This window comes from Crocodylus siamensis, chromosome 1 (genome assembly GCF_052110815.1).
Source record: "Crocodylus siamensis isolate JL-2025a chromosome 1, ASM5211081v1, whole genome shotgun sequence".
In the NCBI taxonomy this organism is placed as follows: domain Eukaryota; kingdom Metazoa; phylum Chordata; order Crocodylia; family Crocodylidae; genus Crocodylus; species Crocodylus siamensis.
In genome coordinates this window covers 131,801,839-131,822,756 of record NC_143395.1, presented here as the reverse complement: position 1 = coordinate 131,822,756, position 20,918 = coordinate 131,801,839, and the positions used below count along the sequence as shown (strand labels likewise).

At 43.5% G+C, this 20,918-nt stretch overlaps 1 protein-coding gene across 1 annotated transcript in view; it reads left to right on the top strand.

Annotated features, from left to right (window-relative positions):
- RPS6KA2 (ribosomal protein S6 kinase A2) overlaps positions 1–20,918 on the top strand; it is a 278,994-nt gene that overhangs the window by 138,982 nt on the left and 119,094 nt on the right. Inside the window, exons 4-6 of the mRNA XM_090042839.1 lie at positions 808–888; positions 1,743–1,822; positions 12,927–13,033. Coding sequence (XP_089898965.1) covers positions 808–888; positions 1,743–1,822; positions 12,927–13,033 — 268 coding nt within the window. The remainder of the gene's footprint in view (positions 1–807; positions 889–1,742; positions 1,823–12,926; positions 13,034–20,918) is intronic.

Here is a 20,918-nt window from a genome sequence, read left to right as displayed (position 1 = left end):
GATGATGATCAAGAGACCTCAGTCTGGAAACTGCAAGCCATCTTGGTGCCTCAGCAGTCTGCTAAGTGCAGCTGCTACCCAATCTTCAGTTTCAGTTTTGATTAGTTTGCACCCGGTGAACCTCTAATTATGTTTTCCTCTTACTCTCCATTCATTTGAACCAGAAATCATCACTCTTGTTTTTGCCCCCATAGTAATTACCCCTGCACGTGGAAATAATACCTGCTCCTCTTACCTCAGCTGCTGACTTTTCTCTTTAATGATTATTTTTGATTGCGAGATTTAAAATAACAGATCTAAAGAGTGGTATACAGTGAGTCACCTTTACTGCTAATGTCAGCATGGTGTAACAAGCCCATTTAAATTCATGCAAGGTTAACCTGGCAGGCATGGTTGCTGTTATGCTTAATGTATTTTTAAGAGGGATGCTAAATTTTATATAGGTTTACTTTTTTACATTAACATAATCTCTGAACATTAACATAATCTCTGAACATTAAACATAATATTCTCCTTGGTGTTTGGAATACAGTAGTGCCCCATTGCAGTAGGCAGTACACAAACAGAAAGACAGACAGAAACAGACAGAGCCCTCTTCTGAAGAGCTCACTGCTTACTTAGATGAGACAGACAAGAGGATGGGTAAGGAAACAAAGGCTCAGAGTGGTGAATTGACTGGTCACACAGCAGGCTACTCTCAAGAGTCCAGAATAGAAACCAGGTCTCCTGAACTTCAGCCCCATTTTCTATCTAGTGGACCACGACACCTTTTAATCTATTGTTATTCTTATTGTTCTTTCTTTATAGTTCGGGATCGGGTACGATCAAAAATGGAGAGAGATATTTTGGCAGAAGTGAACCATCCTTTCATAGTCAAGCTTCATTATGGTAAATATAAAAATAATAGCATTTTCATTTACTCTTCAGTTTGTGGGGTGGAGGGAATTGTAACCAGATATGTTATTGTTTCACATAACTATCCTCTACTCGGTACCACTCCATTTCTACTTATTGCAGGTATGTCACTGGTATGAAAAATTATTTTCCAGTCCTTGTTTCTTTGGAAAATTTCAGCAGATGGAGGTCTTGGCTCCTCCTCTGTGAAAGTATATTAGATATAAAGTGTAATGTGATGCTAATGTGCTGTCAGGAGGTGCTAATAGGATAACAAATACGAATATAGTAATCCCATCATCCACCATCAGGAAAAACATAGGAAACCAGAGCATCTAATAATTAAAACTTGTTACTAATAAACACTAAGTGATTAAAATGTCTGTAAATGAATGTAACGGCTTGCTTTATGAAAAGCAGCTTCATGCCTGCAATTGCTTGTGTCAGCCCAACTGAAGAGTCCCACTGTTAGTGCTAAGGGACTTATGTGAACATTCTGAATAGGCAAAGCTCCCTTCTACAGTTTTAGTGCCTTCTGTGCCCAGCTCTCTTTCTTCCTTCCCTCTACTCATTGTAAAGTGGTATTATACCTACAGATACTAGGAATGGAGGGGAAAAAATGGTAGTAATATACGTCTACCTCCCAGCTAATGTTAGATTATTCCTTGTGGCCTAGGCAAAATTGCACAGTTTGGTAGAGAAGCTAAATGATTTATTTAAAAAATGTGACAGCTTAAAACAATAGCAGAATTATAGATTGGACAGTGTGGAATTAGTCAATAATATACATGCTTTGGAGACTGTGTAATGATTAAGACTTCCAATCTTTCCATCCTTTTCTAATGCAGCATTTCAAACAGAGGGGAAGTTATATCTAATACTAGATTTCCTGCGGGGAGGGGACCTTTTCACACGGCTCTCTAAAGAGGTAAGCCCATAGATTTGTGCGAGAATTCAAAAAAAAAATGTTCTGGATTTTCAAAACGCAAATGAGGTTGACGGAGGTGAGTGGACCTCTGGTGGGGGGGTCTCCATTGTAATATAACTGAATTAAAGCTATAATATGTTATAATTTCTCTAAGCATATTTAATACTTGTGTTTACATCATGTAACTTTGTAGAGTGCTGCCTCACATAATGGCTAGTCATTGTTTGCTGCTTCTTAGCAGCATAACCCCAGGCTTGCTAGCAAGATGCGTGGGCTGGCTGTAATGGGGAGAGAGTAGAAGTACCCAGCCAGATTCTCTACCTGGGGATGCTCATGCTTGAGATGACTGTGTGTGGCAGGGACAAGTTTTGAATGATAAGGTACCCCTTATATTTCCCTACCATTCACTATCCTGACTTCCAGTGAGTAAAATTCCCATCTCCTTGTCCAGTTCTCTCCTCAGTCTGCTGACCTTATTGCAACAAGGTTCATTCAGTTAACCAGCTAATTGCCTTCCTCCCTGGGTTGTTTCTGAAACCTTGGGAATTAATACAGAATCATGATGGGCAAGATGTTGGTCCCACTGATCTCAGTGCCAAAACTCCCATTGACTTCAGTAAGACAAGGATTTAATCTGCTTTGTGTCTGCACAAGGTCCTCTGGAGGCACTGTCAGGGCAGGGCATAGCAAAGCTGTCAAGTCCCATGAAAGGAGCGCTGAGAGACTTATGACACCATGCCTCAGCTTGTTAGCCCTGATCTTTTTCTTCTGTCTCAATAATATGTTGCTCAAACCTGAAAAGAGATGGTGACTAATCCTTCAACTTCAGTGATCTTTCTCTAATTTAAGACTGATCCAGAATCCTGGTTCTCATTTCCTCTGTTACTTTTAATTTTTGTTAAAAGTACATTATTCATAATACCGCACCTTTTAGCCCGTATAGAACATTTGATACAGACAGTATTCCACACTGCTTTACAATTAAAAACCTATAGCATGATAGTTACATAACAAAAGACAGCAGAGATGAGAAAGTTCAGACATGCACACAGGAAAAGAATTATTTTCAGGTGAATTCTAAAAAGAGAAAGAATGAGGAAGAGAGACAGGATATAGACAGGGGCTCCAACAAAAAAGGCTTTTGCACTGGTCACAGTACAGGCTATGATTTTGGTACAATAATTGTTGGTAGATTATTGACAGCGTTGTGAGAGAAAATAATATTCATAGAAAGGTCACCAGTTAGATAGTTTTCACTATATCGGCATACAGAGCTGCTTTTAAATAATACAGTATTTGTTATTAATACCATCACTTTTGTGCGCAACTAAAATCATTGGCTAATAAAAAGGTTAGCTGTTAGTTTGTTTATCAAAATTAATGGCAGCTTGTACTTGCAATTAGTGTCTTCCTTGATTCTGAAACTACATGTCATACACTGTGAAGTTGTCATCATCAGTTCTACATCTGTCATTTTGTAAGACATCTTTGTAAGGGGAAAAAAATCTCTCTCAGCCCACAGTGTCAATGGGCGCTGATAGACTTGCCAAAGCAATAACACCCAGCATTGGAAAGCAATCATCCGAGTCATCCAAAAACCCAATAATGTTTAAGCAGTTCATATTGTAAATTGCAACATGGAACCTACTGAACTCAAATTTTACCAGTGTGTTATCTTCAGATATGGAAATGACATCAAAAACATTTACCGATACAAGGTCAAAATATTTGATTTGATGGGGAGCAAGCATTTGGCACATCCTGAAATTGCAGCAGATTGGGAAAAGTAGAAACATCATACATGTAAATTCAGGTTTTCGTACTGCTCCCTGTAAAGGCTTTCTTTATCACCACATTTTCATTTGCAGAGAGGTCATTAGCTGTGGTAGTCTGAAGTCAGGCACAGAACTTGGAGACTTTGTTCCCAAAGTTTCGGTCATATATGCTACTATCACCAATAATGCAACCAGTAATTTTTCCAAGGGAATACCATATTTCTGAACTGTTTTTACCCCTGGCTGACTCACTGTGTTGAAGTTCACAGTTGCTAAACATAGCCAGACAATTATAAGAGGCTTACATTCCAAATGTCCTTCTGTTGCTCCATTAGTGCAAAGTGTCTGTAAAAAAATATCACGGTACTACTACATTTTTTAGAAAGTAGTAGCCTTCAGCATGTGTTGTCTCATCTGCAACAATTCAGAGCCTAGGGCAATCTTTCAGCCCTTCTTCCAGGTCATCCATGTACATTCCAGACTCTTAACTAGGACAGTTATCTCAGTTGATCAACCCAGTGTATGGCACCTGTGGTTTTTCAAGAAGGTTTCCAAATCAATTTTCATAGTAGGGTTCTCTAAGATGTGAAGTAAAACACTAGTGGTGCAAGAAGCCTCTGTCAGTGGGTAAATTTCTATCCTATGTAGCATTTGTCCTTCTGTCTCTCACTTAACATTTTTTATGCTTTAGGTTTTTTTCCTACTTCAGATTCAATTGCTTGCAGCTTCCATTTATGCAAAGCACTCTGAAGATAGTTTATCAGTTTGGTTTTTACTTGAAATCCACATGAGCCTTACATGCTGTACAAAACTTCAATCAACCACTTATATGAAATATCCCTTAAGATACTTCTTACTTCTCTGCTCAGCATTTATGTTTGCCACTTTTCTCCCGCTTGCTCTTGCTACTTTTGATCTCGATGGCACTTCCCAGTTTCCTTGCTCAGCTGCAAACATCACTGGCTGAGCTACATTGCTAGGGGTGCATAGGGAATGTTTGCCGCAGCCAGACAATAACCATCCTGAGTGAGGGTCCCACTGATTTGTTTTGATGTCAGAACATGACAATATGCATTTTTATATTAAATAACAGATCCACAGAATTAGATGCCTTCTTACACCCCTTGCGAAGCCTACACAGATATCATTCACATTCTCATTAAGCATGGCCACCATGACTGATATGGCAGAATCGGACCCTTAATGAGCGTAAGAGTGGGTGTGTCTACACGTGCTATTGAAGTAAAGTAATAAACTCTGGGGCAGTTTGTGCCAGAGTTTATTGCTCCCAGGCATCACATTGGACTGTGCACCTGGGACTGCAGCATGTTGAGCCAGGACAGGGCAACTCCAGCTGACAGGGGACCCCAGGGGTCAGCCTGCCTGCCTGGGGCTGGTCTAATTTAGTTCGACATACGGCAGAGGGGCTGGTTGGGGCATGAGGGTGCTACAGTGCGAGGGCTAGCTGGCAGGCAGACCCACACAGAAGCACCCTCATGCCTTAGCCAGTCCTGTCAGTGTCTACATGTGCACTGCTGTAAGTTAGTACTTGTCTGGCAGTACTACCCTATGGCAGAGTTAATTAATGTACTAGTTTTACTGTGGAGCTAATTAGCCAGTTCCACAGTAAACATCACGTGTAAATGCACCCTGTGTGTAAAAATGTAGATGGGAGTGTGGGTCTCCAAAGTGAAGGGAGTTACAGGAGGGGAGAGAGAGATAAGGTGCATGTGAATAATGCAAACCAGATTTCTAAATCATTGCTCTAACCTAAAAGGTGATTTTTTAAATTTACAGAGAGTAGTCATAGTAAATAGTTATTTTTTGGAAAAAGTATTACAGTCTTTTCACTTACAGATCAACCTTGACATTGCCTCTTGCTAGTAGAAGATGGGAAGACAGAGAAGGGCAACAAGGATGATTAGTGGTATGAAAAAGCTTTCGTATGAGAAGAGACTAAAGAGACTGAGCCTCTTCAGTTTAAAAAAAGAGATGCTTGAGGGGGAACATGAAAAAGGTGTACAAAATATTAAATGTTGAAGAGAAAATATATAGGGATTTATTATTTACTATCTCTCACAGTACAAGAACTAGCAGTCATAAAAGGAAACTAATTTTTAAACTAACAAAAAGAAGCAGAAGCTTGGACAAACAAATTGGAAGGAGTGTAAGAATATTGCTCAGGCATGCAGAGATAAGTCAGGAAAGTCAAAGCACAACTGGAGTTGCAGCTAGCAAGGGACGTAAAGGGTAACAAGAAGGGTTTCTACAGGTATGTAAACAACACGAGGAAGGTCAGGGAAAGTGTGCAACCCTTACTGAATGGGGGAGGCAACCTAGTGATAGATGATAATGAAAAGGCTGAAGTACTCCAATGCCTTTTTTACCATGGTCTTCACAGGCAAGGTCACTTCCCAGACTATTGCACCAGGTAGCATAGTTTGAGCAGAAGATGAACTGCCAACACTGGTGAAAGAACAGGTATGGGGCTCTTTATAAAAGCTGCATGTCCATGGGGCTGGATGCAGTGCATCCAAGGGTGCTGAGGGAGTTGGCTGATGTGATTGCAGAATCACTGGCCATTATCTTTAAAAACTCATGGTGATCAGGGGAGGTCCTGGATGACTGGGAAAAGGCACATATAGTGCCCATTTTTAAGAAAGGGAGGAAGGAGGATCCAGGGTACTATAGGTCAGTCAGTCTCACCTCAGTCCCCAGAAAAATCATGGAGCAGGTCCTCAAAAGAAACCGTTTCTAAGCACTTGGAGAAGAAGATGATTAGGAACAGTCAAGCATGATTCACCAAAGGCAAGTCATTCCTGATGAACCTGAATGCCTTCCATGATGGGACAACTGGCTATGTGGATGTGGGGAAAGCAGTGGACATAACGTACCTTGACTTTAGCAAGGCTTTTGATACCAACTCCCACAGCATTCTTGCAAGCAAGCTGAGAAAGTATGGGTTGGATGAATGGACTGTTAAGGTGGATAGAAAGCTGGCTGGATTGTTGGGCTCAACTGGTAAGTAATAAATGGCTCAATGTCTAGCTGGCAGCCGGTATCAAGTGAATTGCACCAGTGGTCAGTCCTGGGGCTGGTTTTGTTTAATATCTTCATCCCATCTTCCAGATTAACATTTGTTAATGTAGTGCACCGTCAGCAAGTTCACAGATTAAACTAAGCTGGGGAGTGTAGTAGATACACTGGAGACTAAGCCTAGGATACAGTGACCCAGAAAAATTAGAAGATTGGGCCAAAACAAATCTCATGAGGTTCAACAAGGACAAGTGGAAAGTCCTGCACTTAGGATGGAAAAATCCCATGCACTGCTACAGCCTGGGGACTGACTGGCTAAGCAGCAGCTCTGCAGAAATGGAGCTAGGGGTTACAGTGGACAATAAGATGGATACGAGTCAGCAGTGTGGCCTTGTTGCCAAGAAGACTAACAGCATACTGGGCTGCATTAGTAGGAGTGTTGCCAGCAGATGGAGGGCAGTTATTATTCTGCTCTGTTTTGCACTAGTGAGGCCACATCTGGAGTACTGTGTCCAGTTTTGGGCCCCCTACCATAGAAAGGATGTGGACAAGCTGGAGAGAGTCTGGTGGAGAGCAGTGAAAATGGTTAGGGGGTTTAGGTGAGAAGGTTACCTAGACGGGTGGCGGAATCTCCATCCTTGGAGTTTTTTAGGGCTCAACTTGTCAAAGCTCTGGCTGGGATGATTTAGTTGGGGCTGGTCCTGCTTTGAGCAGGAGGCTGAAGTAGATGACCTCCTGAGGTCCCTTCCATCTCCACAACAAATGTAATGTGCAGCACAAGGGAGCAAGGAAGGTCTGACTGCTGGAGGGAACCACTGCCAATAAGGGTGGAAAGTGGACCCAACCATGAGGTCTAACCTAAGGTGCAGGTTGTAGCAGCTGAGCGGGGAAACTGGGCAATGGCCTGGAGAGCAGAGATAATGCTGTCTCCTGTAACAGCTGCCAGGAGTAGATCTACTCCCTGTGGGGCCAGAAGTTTTCTTGTCACAGCTGCTGACCTGCTGCTTTTCATGCTCACTTGCTCAGGTGCAGCAGCATCAGAGTTGATCACCTCTGCTTCCGTCTGCTCCTGAGATTCCAGTCCTTTCCGTCTCTGCTCCAGAAGACGTGGTGAAAGATGCTTTAGCTGTCAAGGGAAGCAAACCATAAGCAGCTCTGACTTGCACTACTGACCACCCGAAAAAGGAGATAGCTCCCAAGACCATCACCTAGGGCTATAGCATTATCCTTCCTGCCCAACTAGTTCTGCAGAAACAGCTGTCTCCGTCGCCTGGCGCTGTTGCTCAGCTATCTGGTTTCTGCCTCAGAGCTAGCCCCACAGCTACATACCTGCAGTTGTGACTGTGGGAGAATGCCATCTCTTTCTCTCCCCAAAAACTGTGCTCTGTGACAATTTGATTAACATGTGCCCTGCAGAGAGCAGACATCCCCTATCATTTAGGTAAACTGAGTTGGATACATTCCTGAGGAAACTCAGCGTTTTCCACACCACAGAGTGAGAGAAGATCTGGGACAAATTACTCAGACATTACCCAGCCATGCCAGTTTGCTCTATGGGATTTCTCTGATATTGCTCTACTCTGTATCCTATTCCAAACCTACTCCATGTAACCAATAAAGTTCTCCTTTGTACCTAGCATGGGAGACTTATTGGGAGTGGGTCTGGATTATGCTTTGGGGTACCCTTGGTTCGGCTGACTAAGGGAGACCACTATTTGTGCTTCAGACTGAGTTCTTGAAGTGGGTTGGGTACCCTCAAGGATAACTAGACCTGCGTTTCCCAGGGGGCACAGAGCCAGGATCAGGTCAGACCTTCGGTGGTGGCAGCAATATCCCCCGGCTAGCGGGCGTGCTCCAGGAAGGGGGTTGGCCAGACGTGAGGCAGCCCCACGGAGGCACTTGGAGCCTGGAAGGTGGTCAGGTACAGTGAGGTGGGTGGCTCAGCACAGGAGCACCACCTACTGGCTTGCCACAGTGACACCCTATCAGTTAAACTCCAGGGCATCCAATATCCTCCCCAGGCTCTTTGAGGAGTCATTTCTGATCTAGTATGAATTCTGTCTGTGATGGCATTGGAGTAATGTCTGAGTAATTTGTCCCAGCTCTTCTCTCACTCTGTGGTGTGGAAAATGCTCAATTAGATCTAAAGCTAGATCTTTAAAATATGATATGAATTTTAAAATGGCATCCTGATAGGAGCTTTACTGTATCTACTGTAACTGAGTCAGGGAATTGTGGGTGGAATAAAGATGGCGAGAACAAGTCTTGCTTGTTGGACTGAAGGAGTTTAATCCCAGGTAGATAACTGCACAGAGAACAATACTTACAGTGTTATGTAGACATCTTAAACACAGCAGCAAGGCTTTTTTAAATGAAAAAAGTACTAAAGAGAACAAAAATAAATGTATCTTAAGAAAGGTAAAGGTCTCCAGTTTGTGGTGAAAGCAATTTTTAATGGCCACAATCTATTGGCTTATACAAATCATCTCATCTTTGGTAGGAGAGATACCATATCTTGCCTCCAAAGTGAAATCATAAATTCTGAACAGATAAAGAACTATAAGTCAGATAAAGTAGGTTTTTTTCAACGCCTAAATGCTAGCCTCAGATTTATGTTCAACTCTAAAAACTGCACCTTCTTCCTGAGTGCATCTCATAGTGATGTACTGGCTTCTCTTGACCTTTGGCCTTCAAGCATTAGTCCCAGCACCGTGGTATTTCTCAATATGAATTGAATTTCAAGGTCTACAACTCTTAGTTACATCTTGTTGATCTCTACTTATTGGTTCTTCTCTGCCAAGATAATGTGGCAGAAAACATTATAGAAAAAAAGTGTGTTAGTTATGATTTCCTAATTGGATAACTGATTCTACTCCCGTTGACTTAACTGGATTTAGATCAAAGTGCATAGTATTACAATATGTGAGTCTGAAAAGCTTTGGCTGGATGTATTATTCTGTCATCCTGCAATGCATAACTGCCATAGGATATGTAGATAGAGATTAGTTGTTTTCCTCCCTTCCTTTGCTTTCCTTTCTTGCTTAAATTGCATATCCTAGGTGAAGTATATTTATTTTTATGCTTAACCTTTTTTTTAAATCAAGGTCTTCAGTTCAAAATCCTGATGCTTTATGGCCCATGTAGTAGTATTCTTAATCAGGATTATTTAACTTTTCTATCTATCTCTTGTTCTTCAGTTTCTGTTTCAAGTTTCCTACAATTCTGAATCTGAGCTTTTGAATATTTCAGCTTTTTTCAGCATTGGACTTTTCTAGTCACTACTATGCTGAGTAATTCTTGGTCATGTATGTAGTATAAATATTTATTGAGGTGGCTTGTTCTATTTACTTTTACATGTGATATTTATGGTTCTATGCCCAGTGTGTATTCTTATATTCCTGCACCGTTACATATATACAAATTTTCTAATGACCCTTTAGTTATAGGTTGAAAAAATACCATATTTACTCAAATACAAGAGGAGGTGCTCCCCCCACCCCTAAGTCAGCATGAGGGGAAAAGTCCCTCATCTTGTAACTGCATACAAGGAAAACTCATTAAATACACTGTCTGTCATTAAACTGCTGCCAAATGCAGCATGTGCTCAATAACGGAAACAAACTATGATGTTGATTAAGTGCAGCCAACACTGAGCATGACTATAAAACAGATGACCATATGGGGTAAACATACTGATAGGGACATTTCTTGTGTACGAGGCCCTTAAAAGAACACTGGCAGTTGCTCCCCCAGGAGGGAGCAAGCACCAGACCTAAAGGTACTGCAATACCAGACCAACACTCAGAGGGGCCAGAGCAAGCTCCAGCACCCTCCCCTCCAAAAACTCCACAGGGAACTGGCACCAAGCATGGAGGTACTGAGACACTGGGCCAGCCATGACACCCTCCCTTTCAGTTTGTGAGGACTTTTTAATGGAAAATTTTGCATGCCCCAGATCAAATTAGCCAGATCTGTTCCAAATCCTTTGAATCGTTCAAGAACCATATGTGGCCCTACTACTGGCAAGTATTCTCCACCCCAGACTTTTCAGCCTGGGTCTTCAGATACTCCCAGGTCTTTTGGCAGGCATCCTTTGTGCAGGCCCAACCCCAGAGGCTTGGGGTTCAGATGCCTTCAAGGTTTTGCTTTCCCTCAGCTTTATGGCTGCAGGAGCAAGCTAGGGAGGAATCTCCCATTTCCATAAAATCAGCATGTAGCCAAGATCCTCCCACTGGAAGCTGGCCAGTGGGAAGCTAACTATGAGGCTCTCGTAGGCAGTCCTGTCCACATTCAGACAAGGGTGTAACCGTCCACTACAGAGTGCCATTGTTTAATTTCTAAAACAGAAAGCATATTGAGCACCTTTGGGGTGCTCATCACGTGGCAGGAGCTGCAGCAGGCTGGGGCAGAGCCCAGCAGGGAAGGCATCCAAGTGAAGCCCCCCAGATCTCATTCTAAGGGGGGAGGTGTGTGGCGGAGCACCTCTGGGGTGCTCACCGCTTTAGGTCTCTCACAGGCTCTGAGGGGAGCCTGCTTGGAGGAGCAGCAGGGGAAACATCCCCCATATACCATTTAAAGGGGGAAGGTGTGTGGCAGGGCACTGTTGGTGCCTGCCGCTTTAAGACTGGGGCCAAGCAGCCAGCAGGTGCTTAATTGTGGTGGCCATTTTAGAGCTCTCACCGCCCATATAAACAGGGCAGTTTGCTACTGGCAGCCCAGGCAGCAATATTGCCTGGCAGTGGTGGGGGCCAGGCATGGCTGCAGGCACCTGAGCCCTGTGGGGGGTGCAAGACCCTGAGAAAAGGTAGTTGGGGCCAGGCACAGCTATGGCCACCTGAGACCAATTGGGAAGGGGAGCCCCCATGGCCCTGAGTGAGGGGGAGGTGTAGAGCCCTGAGTGAGGAGGTGGCCCCAGTGAGGGGGGTGGAGATCTAATGCCCCAAGTGAGGGGGGCAGAGATGAGTAGTCCCAGTGAGGGGTTGGAGATGAGGAGCCCCAGTGAAGGGGGGGGCGTGGGAAACCAGAGGGCTGAAAGCCCAGTGTGCTTACATATGTATATACAGAGTTGACCCTGGAAGGAGCCAGAGCAAGCTTAGACCCAGACAGGTAATTGGCTGGCCACTACCCTGGTGAGGGTCATGGGAAAGGCCCAAAAGACAGTACATCTGCCACGTAAGAAATAGACTATCTAAGCCTATGGCCTAAGGGGCCCGCTTCAAAAGGGAGCAAGGCAGAATAAGTTGTCGACACATGAAAGAGACCCTGTGTGAGAGGCCCTAGTGAGAGGAGGGCGGTATGAATATGTCTGTGACTGAGGCCTGACGACAAGGTCTAAGCTTGGTCTGGCTGTACACCGGGAACATTGTAACATCAGGATGCCATCAGTGAGGCATGGACTGTGGTGTAAGGGAGGTACGGAGCCACAGATAGCACCCCCTGGGCACAAATGGGCAGCCTTCTGCCTTAATTAGCAACTATTAATTAACTAAGAACAAGGCATGGCAAGTGAGTCAGGTGGGTGGTGTGCCCAAAGGCAAGTGGGGAACCTAGCACTGTGGCTAGGCACGGAGCCCCACTTTGCCATACATGTAAATTCATCTTCATTCAGAACAGGTCCACATCTCAGTTTATGGGAATTTGTGAATGAAATGTTGAGATTTTAGCGAACTAAAAATACATGCAGGTATCAAGGGTATATTTAGTGCTCTTGTGTGTGCTGCCCAAAAGTATGTCTATGCCCATCAAATCATAAACCAAATGTGGAAATAAGGTAGGGAAGCCTTCTGGAGGGAGTTTGAGCACAGTGGCGTTGGGGTTGGGAAGGCACTTTCAAGGCAGCTTTTTGGCCTTATTTCTGGATTTGGTGCATGTGGCGTGAGAGTCACGGGTGGGGGTGAGGAATCCACTCAGCAGCAAGCACAAAATTACAGTGGAAGTAATATAGACATTCTCTAAGGATCTTGCTGTAAACTCACAAATTTTCCTGTCGACTTCAACGGCCATAGGATCAGGCCTGAATGTTAATAAGTATGTGATATTGTCTAAGCATACCAGAAAGAAGAATGAAAGAAGCATGTTTTAAGGGATAGAAAGAATTAATACATTTTTGCTTTGTAAGAAATGAGGACCTGATAAAAATGGCTTATATGCTTTCAGACAAATACTGGCAGAGTGAATCTTATCTTCTGGTCCTTCTGGCATTTCAGAGTTAGAGATTTCTCCCCTGTGGTTGCTTAAAGCAAGTCAGTCTCTTACCATGTCATAAATAAACTTGTCCTTCTGTTTCTGGCTAGGTAATGTTTACAGAAGAGGACGTCAAGTTCTACTTAGCTGAGCTGGCCTTGGCTTTAGATCACCTCCACAGTCTTGGAATTATTTACAGGGATCTAAAACCAGAAAAGTAAGTGAATGAGAATACGCAAGCCTTTTCAATTGCTTTTGTTCCTTTCTGTTACTTTTTATACTAGTAGATGACAAAATGCCAAAGGCCCTTTCCTTTTCCTCATCTTATGTGTCTGCTTATATGTCCCTCATCTACACATATCTGAGCAAAGGGCATTGTTCTTTGCAGATGGGGGACTGAAATGCAGGGTCATTGAAGTGACTAGCGCACAGTTACAGAAGAGAAGGATGCTGGCTGAGCTAAGAATTGATCTGAGGTTGTTTAAGTCACAGTCTAATGCCCTATCAATAAGGGTATCCTTCCTACCATTCTAACCCAAGATGAGGGGACATAACTGGCTGTAGTCCAGTGTTATGTGGTCAGCCAGAGTGGCTGCTCTATTACCTGCAGCCAGATAGTCCCATTTCAAAAACAGTATGGATAAGGGCCTAATTCTGATTTCAGTAGCATTGATTGATTCCTGTAGATTTGAACCATTTTAATTTGTTTTTAATCCTGATGTGATGTAAACAGCGTGGTGAAGTTCTGCTTCCAGTTTAAGTGTGTCTAGGCAGGTTTCAGTTTTGTTAGGAACATGGTTTAAAATAAATTAGTAGGTTTGAATACTAGTCAGCCTACTAAATCAAAAGAGAGAATTTCCAGGATTTTTTAAAATACCTTTAGTAACTATCCCAATTACTTCACCAGGGATTATTTTAGTTAAAAATTTCCATAAAAAACATAATGTTTAAAAATGATAGTATGCGTCTCTTCTCCCCCCGCCCCACCAATGTTCAGAGCAGTAGATAGCAACCCTTGGTGTAGTAAATGGGTAGCCTCTCACCTGAGTAACATCATAATTATTATTCCATCAAGGTGTGGCAGACAAAGGAGGGTGGTTAGCCCAGAAACAGAGGACCAGGCTAATGTTGGACAGGCCCAGGAATAGCCCCCTGTCACAAGCATGTTCTGTTGGTGGACGACAACAGGCTAGGCCTCACCAAGTTTGGAAGGATTGAGACCACTGCCACCAAGAAGAAGCAACATGTGGTTGAAGACTCACTTTTGACTCAAAATCTTCTGCTTGCCTGGAGCCTGAATCTGATATATCACAGAAGGATTACTGAGACTCATCTGGCCCTCTGACTTCTACCTCATGCTGCTCATCCATGTGGGCCTCAATGATACTGCCAGGGGAGACCCTGAGCAGGTCAAAAGTAACTACAGGGCTCTGGGTGCAAGGGTGAAGGGGACAGGGGCTCAGGTGGTGTTGTCCTAGATCCTTCTGGTCATGGGGAAGGGCCCGGGCAGGAGAAAACACATCCTTCAGATCCATGCCTGGCTACACAGTTGGTGTCACCAGAAGGGTTTTGACTTCTTAACCATGGGTTCTTGTTCCACGATGAAGGATTGCTAGGAAGAGATGGAATCCACCTGACAAAGAGAGGGAAGACCATCTTCGCAGGCAGGTTCACTAACCTAATGAGAAAGACTTTAAACTAGGTTTGCCAGGGGATGGAGACCAAAGCCCTGAGGTAAGCAGGAAAGTAGATGACCTGGAGGAAGTGCAAGTAGGAGGGTAGAAATCAGGGCAATCAGCTAGTTACCATAGGTCACTGAACATGCATACGTGTAGCCTGGGAAAAAAGCAAGAAGAATTGGAAAACCTTGCAGTCACAGAACTATGTGATTAGAATAACAGAAACTTGGTGGAATAGCTTGCATGAATAGAGCACTGTTATGAATGGGTATAAGCTGTTCAAGAAGGACAGGCAGGGGAGAAGAGGAGGAGGAGTTTAGCTTTGTGTTAGAGAGCTGTATAATTGCTCCAAGCTCCAGTATGAAACTGGAAATAGGCTGTTGAAAGTCTCTGGGTTAGGATCAGAGAGGAGAGCAACAAGGGTGACATTGTGGTGGGTGTCTGCTATAAACCACTAGACCAGAAGGAAGTGGTGGATGAGGCTTTCTTCAAACAGCTACTGGAAGTTTCTTGATCACAGACCCTATCTCTCTTGGGGGGACTTGTATCACTTTGATATCTGGTGGGAGAGCAATAGAGCAGTGCACAGGCAATCCAGGAAGTTTTTGTAGAGTGTTGGAAACAATCTCCTGGTGCAAGCGCTGGAGCAGCCAAGTAGGAGCTATGCTCTTCTTGACCTGCTGCTCAAAAACAGGGAAAAATTAGTGGGCAATATAGTAGTGGATGGCAATTTGGGCAGCAATGACCAGGAGGTGCTTGAGTTCAGGATCCTGAAGGAAGGAAGGATGGAGTGCAACAGAATAAGGACCCTGGACTTCAGAAAAGCAGACTTTGACTCACTCGGGGAACTCATGGGTAGAATCACCTGAGAAGCCAGTCTGAGGGGAAGAGGAGGCCAAGAGAGCTGGCTGTACTTTAAAGAAGCCATACTGAGGGCATAGGAACAAACCATCCTAATGTGCAGGAAGAATAGCAAGTATTGCAGAAAACCAGCTTGTCTTTGCAGGGAACTCTTCAGTGAGATAAATGACAAAAAGGAAGATTATAAGAAGTAGAAACGTGGAGAAACAACTAAGAAGGAGCGTAAGAGCATTGCGGTGGCACACAAAGATAAAGTCAGGGAGGTGAAAGCGCAGTTGGAGTTGCATCTAGCAAGGGATGTAAAAGGTATCAAGAAGGATTTCTACATGTATGTCAGGGAAAGTATGGGTCCCTTACTGAATGGGGGAGGCAACCTAGTGACAGAGAATACAAAAAAGGCTCAAGGCTTAAAGGCTCAATGCCTTTTTCACTTCAGTCTTTACAGGCAAGGTCAGCTCCCAAGCTACTGCACCTAGCAGCACAGCTTGGGAAACAGGTGAGTAGTCAAAAGTGGCAAAAGAATAGGTTAGGGACTATTTAGAAAAGCTGGACACGAACAAGTCCATGGGATTGCACCTGAGGATGCTGAGGGAATTGGCTGAGGGAATTGACTCTGGCTATCATCTTTGAGAACTCATTGCAATCAGGAGAGGACCCGGATGACTGAAAAAGGGCAAATATAGTGCCTATCTTTAAGAAAGGGAAGAAGGAGGACTCATTAGCCTCACCTCCGTCCCTGGAAAAATCATGGAGCAGATCCTCAAGGAATCTAATTCTAAGCACTTGGAGGAGAAGGTGATCAGGAACACTTGGCATGGATTCACCTTGGGCAAGTCAAGCCTGATCACTCTGATTGCCTTTATGATTAGACTAGCCAATTGCTCATCATGAATGATGGATTTTAAATAATGGAGTGTCTACATGGCCGCCCACTGCTTACCCTTTGGGACCAGCCATGTAAACACTCCCTGCACCATCACTGCCTCCTCCTCCAACCACCGGCACGGGGGCTCCCTCCCCAGACCTGCTCCCACATCTTTCCCCCCACCTCCCTGCCTCCCCTCCCCTCCCTACTCCCCTCCATCCCCAATGCCTCCCCCTCCCTGCCAGCTGTTGGGTGCATGCATGCCCATCTCCACCCCTGCCCACCTCCGTCTCTGCCTTCTCAGCAAATCACCATCTTCCCCAGTCAATTGCCACCCACCCTCTTGGCAGCACATGCCCAGTTGACCAAAAACGTTATGAACAGACAGACACACAGCCAAACAGACTAAGCCCTTTATTATATTTGAATGACTGGCTCTGTGGATATGGAGAGATGAGTGGATGTGATATACCTTGATTTTAGCAAGGCTTTTGATATGGTCTCACACAACATTCTCATCTGAAAGCTAAGTAAGTACAGGTTGGATGAATGGATGGTAAAGTGGATAGAAAACTGGCTGGATCATCAGGCTCAGAGAGTAGTTGTCAATGGCTCAATGTTTAATTGGCAGATGGTATCAGGTGGAGTTCCTCAGGGGTTTGTCCTGGGGCTGGTTTTGTTCAACATTTTCATCAGTGACCTGGAAAATGGGAAGTAGTGCACCCTCAGCAAGTTTGCAGATGACACCAAGTTGTGGGGACTGGGAGATGCACTGAAGAGTAGGGTTAAGATTCAGAGAGACCTCAACAGATTGGAGGATTGGGCCAAAAGAAAACTCATGTGGTTCAACAAAGACAAGTGTAAAGTTCTGCATTTAGGACAGACCAATCCCATGCACTGGTAGAAGCTGGGGGCAGACTGGCTAAGCAGCAGCTCTGCAGAAAAGGAGCTGGGGGTTACAGTGGACAGTAAGCAGAATATTACTCAGCAGTGTGCCCTTGTTGCCAAAAAGGCTAACAGCATATTGGGCTGCATTAGTAGGAGTGTTGCCAGCAGATTGAGGGAAGTGATTATTCACCTCTGTTCAGCACTGGAGTAGTGTGTCCAGTTCTGGGCTCCCCACTGCAGAAATGATGTGGACTAATTGTGGAGAGTCTAGCAGAGGACAACAAAAATGGCTAGGGGGCTGGGGCACATCACTATGAGCAGAGGATGAGGGAACTGGGCTTATTTGGTCTGGAGAAGAGAAAACTGAGAGGGGATGTAATTGAAGACTTCAAGTAGCTGAAGTGGGGTTCAGAAGAGGCTGGAGCTAGCTGTTCTCACTGATGGCAGATGACAGAAGGATCAGTTGGTCTCAAGTTGCAGCAGGGGAAGTTTAGGTTAGATATTAGGAAGAACTTTCTCACTAGGAGGGCAGTAAAATACTGGAACAGGTTACCCAGAGAGGCTGTGGACTCCCTATCCTTGGCAGTTTTTAAGACCCAGCTAGATAAAGCCTTGGTTGGGATGATCTGGTTGGGGATGGTTGTGCTTTGAGCAGGAGGTTGGACTAGATGACCTCCTGAGGTCCCTTCCAACCCTTATTTTCTATGATTCTATGAACTATAACATGGCAATGTTTTTCCCTTTAATGGCATGTAATTTCAATGATATGCAATTATTTCTTTAGAAAAGTGTGTGATTAGTTTTTTCAGTTTCTGAAAGAAACAAGAGATCAATAGTACTGGAAGCTGGGTTTTGTAGGTGTGAGGAGGTGAAGAAAGGAAAAAAATATCCACAAAGAAAACACAATGTAAGATAAACTTTAGTTGCAATTTCATGTATATGTTACTTTCATTTTGGTAAACCATTAGACTGACATGATTGAAACTCTTAGTCATTTGGACAAAAGACCATTTCACAGATGACTAAAACTTCCAGTAATTTTTGTTTAAGTGACTGAAACTAAGAACCAGATATTTCATCAAATGCAGAAAACCACCCACTGAATTAGAGTAATAAAAGAATATGTGTATTGCTTTATTACATAACATCAAAATAAGAGAACATCTGTCATCCTATAACTATAAATGCCACATGCTTTTATACTGCTCTCTGCCAGCAACTCTTTTATGCAGTTTTGTTAGAGGATTAATTTGTTCGCGTTGAAATTGAAAACTACAGTCATGAGCATCATAGAGAAGCTAGTAAATAAATACAGTACATTTAATTGCTGTTTCTGAATGTTTTTACTGGGAATCATATGCTAGAGTTCACTTTGATGCTTTTCTTTCTCTTGATAGCTGACATATTCTTTATCTCCTCCTGCTTCAGACCAACACCTGAAATAATCCTACTTTAACTCCATATAACAAAATAGTTAAGGAGTAATAAAGTTTGTTGATCTATGTCAGTGATTTAAAAAAATAAATAAATAAAAACTGGCCATAGAGGGATAGAGGTCAAAAGTATCCATTAATTTTAGGCACCAAGTTTGAGAACTGTAGTGTTGGAGTGATGCGGTAGCTGTGATGATCCTGGAAATATGTGCGACACAAGGATTTTTGTGGGTGATATATTTTATTTGACCAACTGCATCGTTGGGATCAACTTAGACAAGACTTTTAATGCAGTGCAGACCGGAAGAAGAGTTCACCACTTTTGAAAGCTTGTCCAAGTCTATCCCAATGATGCATTTGGTCCAGTAAAAGATATCAGCCACAAAAATCCTTGCCTCTTGCAGTTTGAGGCTGATTTTTTTCAGAATTCTTAGCATTCTATAGCACAGGGGTGGGCAAAATGTGGCCTGCAGACTGGATGCAGCCCGCCACGCCATTCTATCTGGCTTGCGGGGCCCCTGAAAAATTTAGAAAATTAATATTTATCTGCCCCTGGCTGCCTGTCATGGGGCCCTCAATGGCTTGCCAAAACTCAGTAAGCCCTCCTCCTGAAATAATTGCCTACCCCTGCTATAGCACTTCATATCCTTGGAGTACATGTTCCATTGATTTTTATTGTAGTTGTGAGGGCTCAGCACCCCAGCCAGTTAGAAACTGATGAGTTAGTGAACAATTAGTGATCAACTAGTGACCATTTGTTTAAAAAAAAAAAGGCTGGTATAAGCGACTTACTATCACATAAAACTCTGAAGGAGCAGCAGTTCTTCAGGACAGATTTGGAGGTTTGTGGGTTGGACTAGATGAGCTCCTGACATCCCTTCCAACCCTAATTTTCTATACTTTGATGGTTCTACAAACTCAATTGCCTTGAATATGAGACCATTCTTTATCTACCTACAGTCCTTTGCCTTATTCACTGCACACTGTCCAACTTGTACAGCAAATGAGGCAGGGTTCCTACAAACAACAGCATCCAGCACTGTACAACCCTGATAATTCCTTGAATACTCTCAATCCTGTGAACTGAGTGGAACTTGTATACAAAATAATATATGATCATGTAATTGAAGATTGAATCATGATGCATATATGCAAAGGGGACAAACTAAAGTAATCCTGGCTACTTTAAATCTTGCATTTCCTTACTTTGGAATGCTTGACTTCGTGCTCTTAATGTTCTTTGAATTTAGCTGTAGTGCGCAATTTTCCAGCCAGCTTCTGTTGTTCTATTTCACACTGGTCAGGCATATTCTCCCCTCCCCTCCTGAAAACAGCTGGGAAAACACAAAATTCCAGCATGTATGCCTTGGTATTGGTACCCACCTAGTCTTTCTGCAGGGTTGGTACCTTTAGATTCACACAACAGACCTCTGATATGTGAGCTGTTGGAATAACTGATAGCAGGGATAGTGGACCAGTACTAGAGGCCACCAGACACTTTTGCCAGGGAGTTCATAAGTCATTGCTGACAGCACAGTGAAGAAGATCAGTAATCAGAGGATGGAATAGATATCACCTTTTGTCACCTTTGTGCCACCATAAAAAATGGTATGGTGGCACAAAGGCTGAGCAAGCACATGTGTATGCCCCTTGCTGGGCCACAAGTGCTCAAATCTGTGGCTGTGACAAAGATGGTATTAATTTGTGCTACTGTTTAGCAGTGAACATCTGCTTTGTGGTGGGAGAGTGCAGGCAGCCAAGAGCTGCCAACACTCTCCACCCACCCTGTGCAGGTGCTCTTGAACGTATGGCTGTTGCAGTTTTTCAAAGGTTCCTAACTTGGCCAAAATGGGATGGATTTTTCAGAGATACCGAAAAGCAGATACCAGATGCAGACACCAGTCACTGCCAACTGACAAATCATTGCTCCAAAACACGGAGATTCTGGAGCATTGGAAGGGCAATCTTCTAACCAGAATCTTCTAACGCGGACAAAATGTTATGTTATGTTTTGTTTTATTTTCCTTAGTCTCATTCTTGAAAATGGCTGAACCTTTTTAGGCTGAAATTTGTATACATACTTGCATGGGCCTGCACACAGACACACACGTGCACATACTCAGCCTAAGTCAGATGCCCAGTAGGGAAATTTCAACCCCAGGTATTACAGTTTCACACAGTTATAAGCAAGGTGAAACAAGGTCCTACAAGGGGGTGTCAGGCAACCTTAATCACAGAGCATGCTATAAGCTTCTCCCATTATAAATGAACATGAAAGCATGCAACTAATAAAAGCTATAGAAGGAGTCCTTTTGATGTTATCAGTGTTCCTAAGGCCCTATTTATGCACAAAAGTCAGTACAGCTTTAAGTGTGC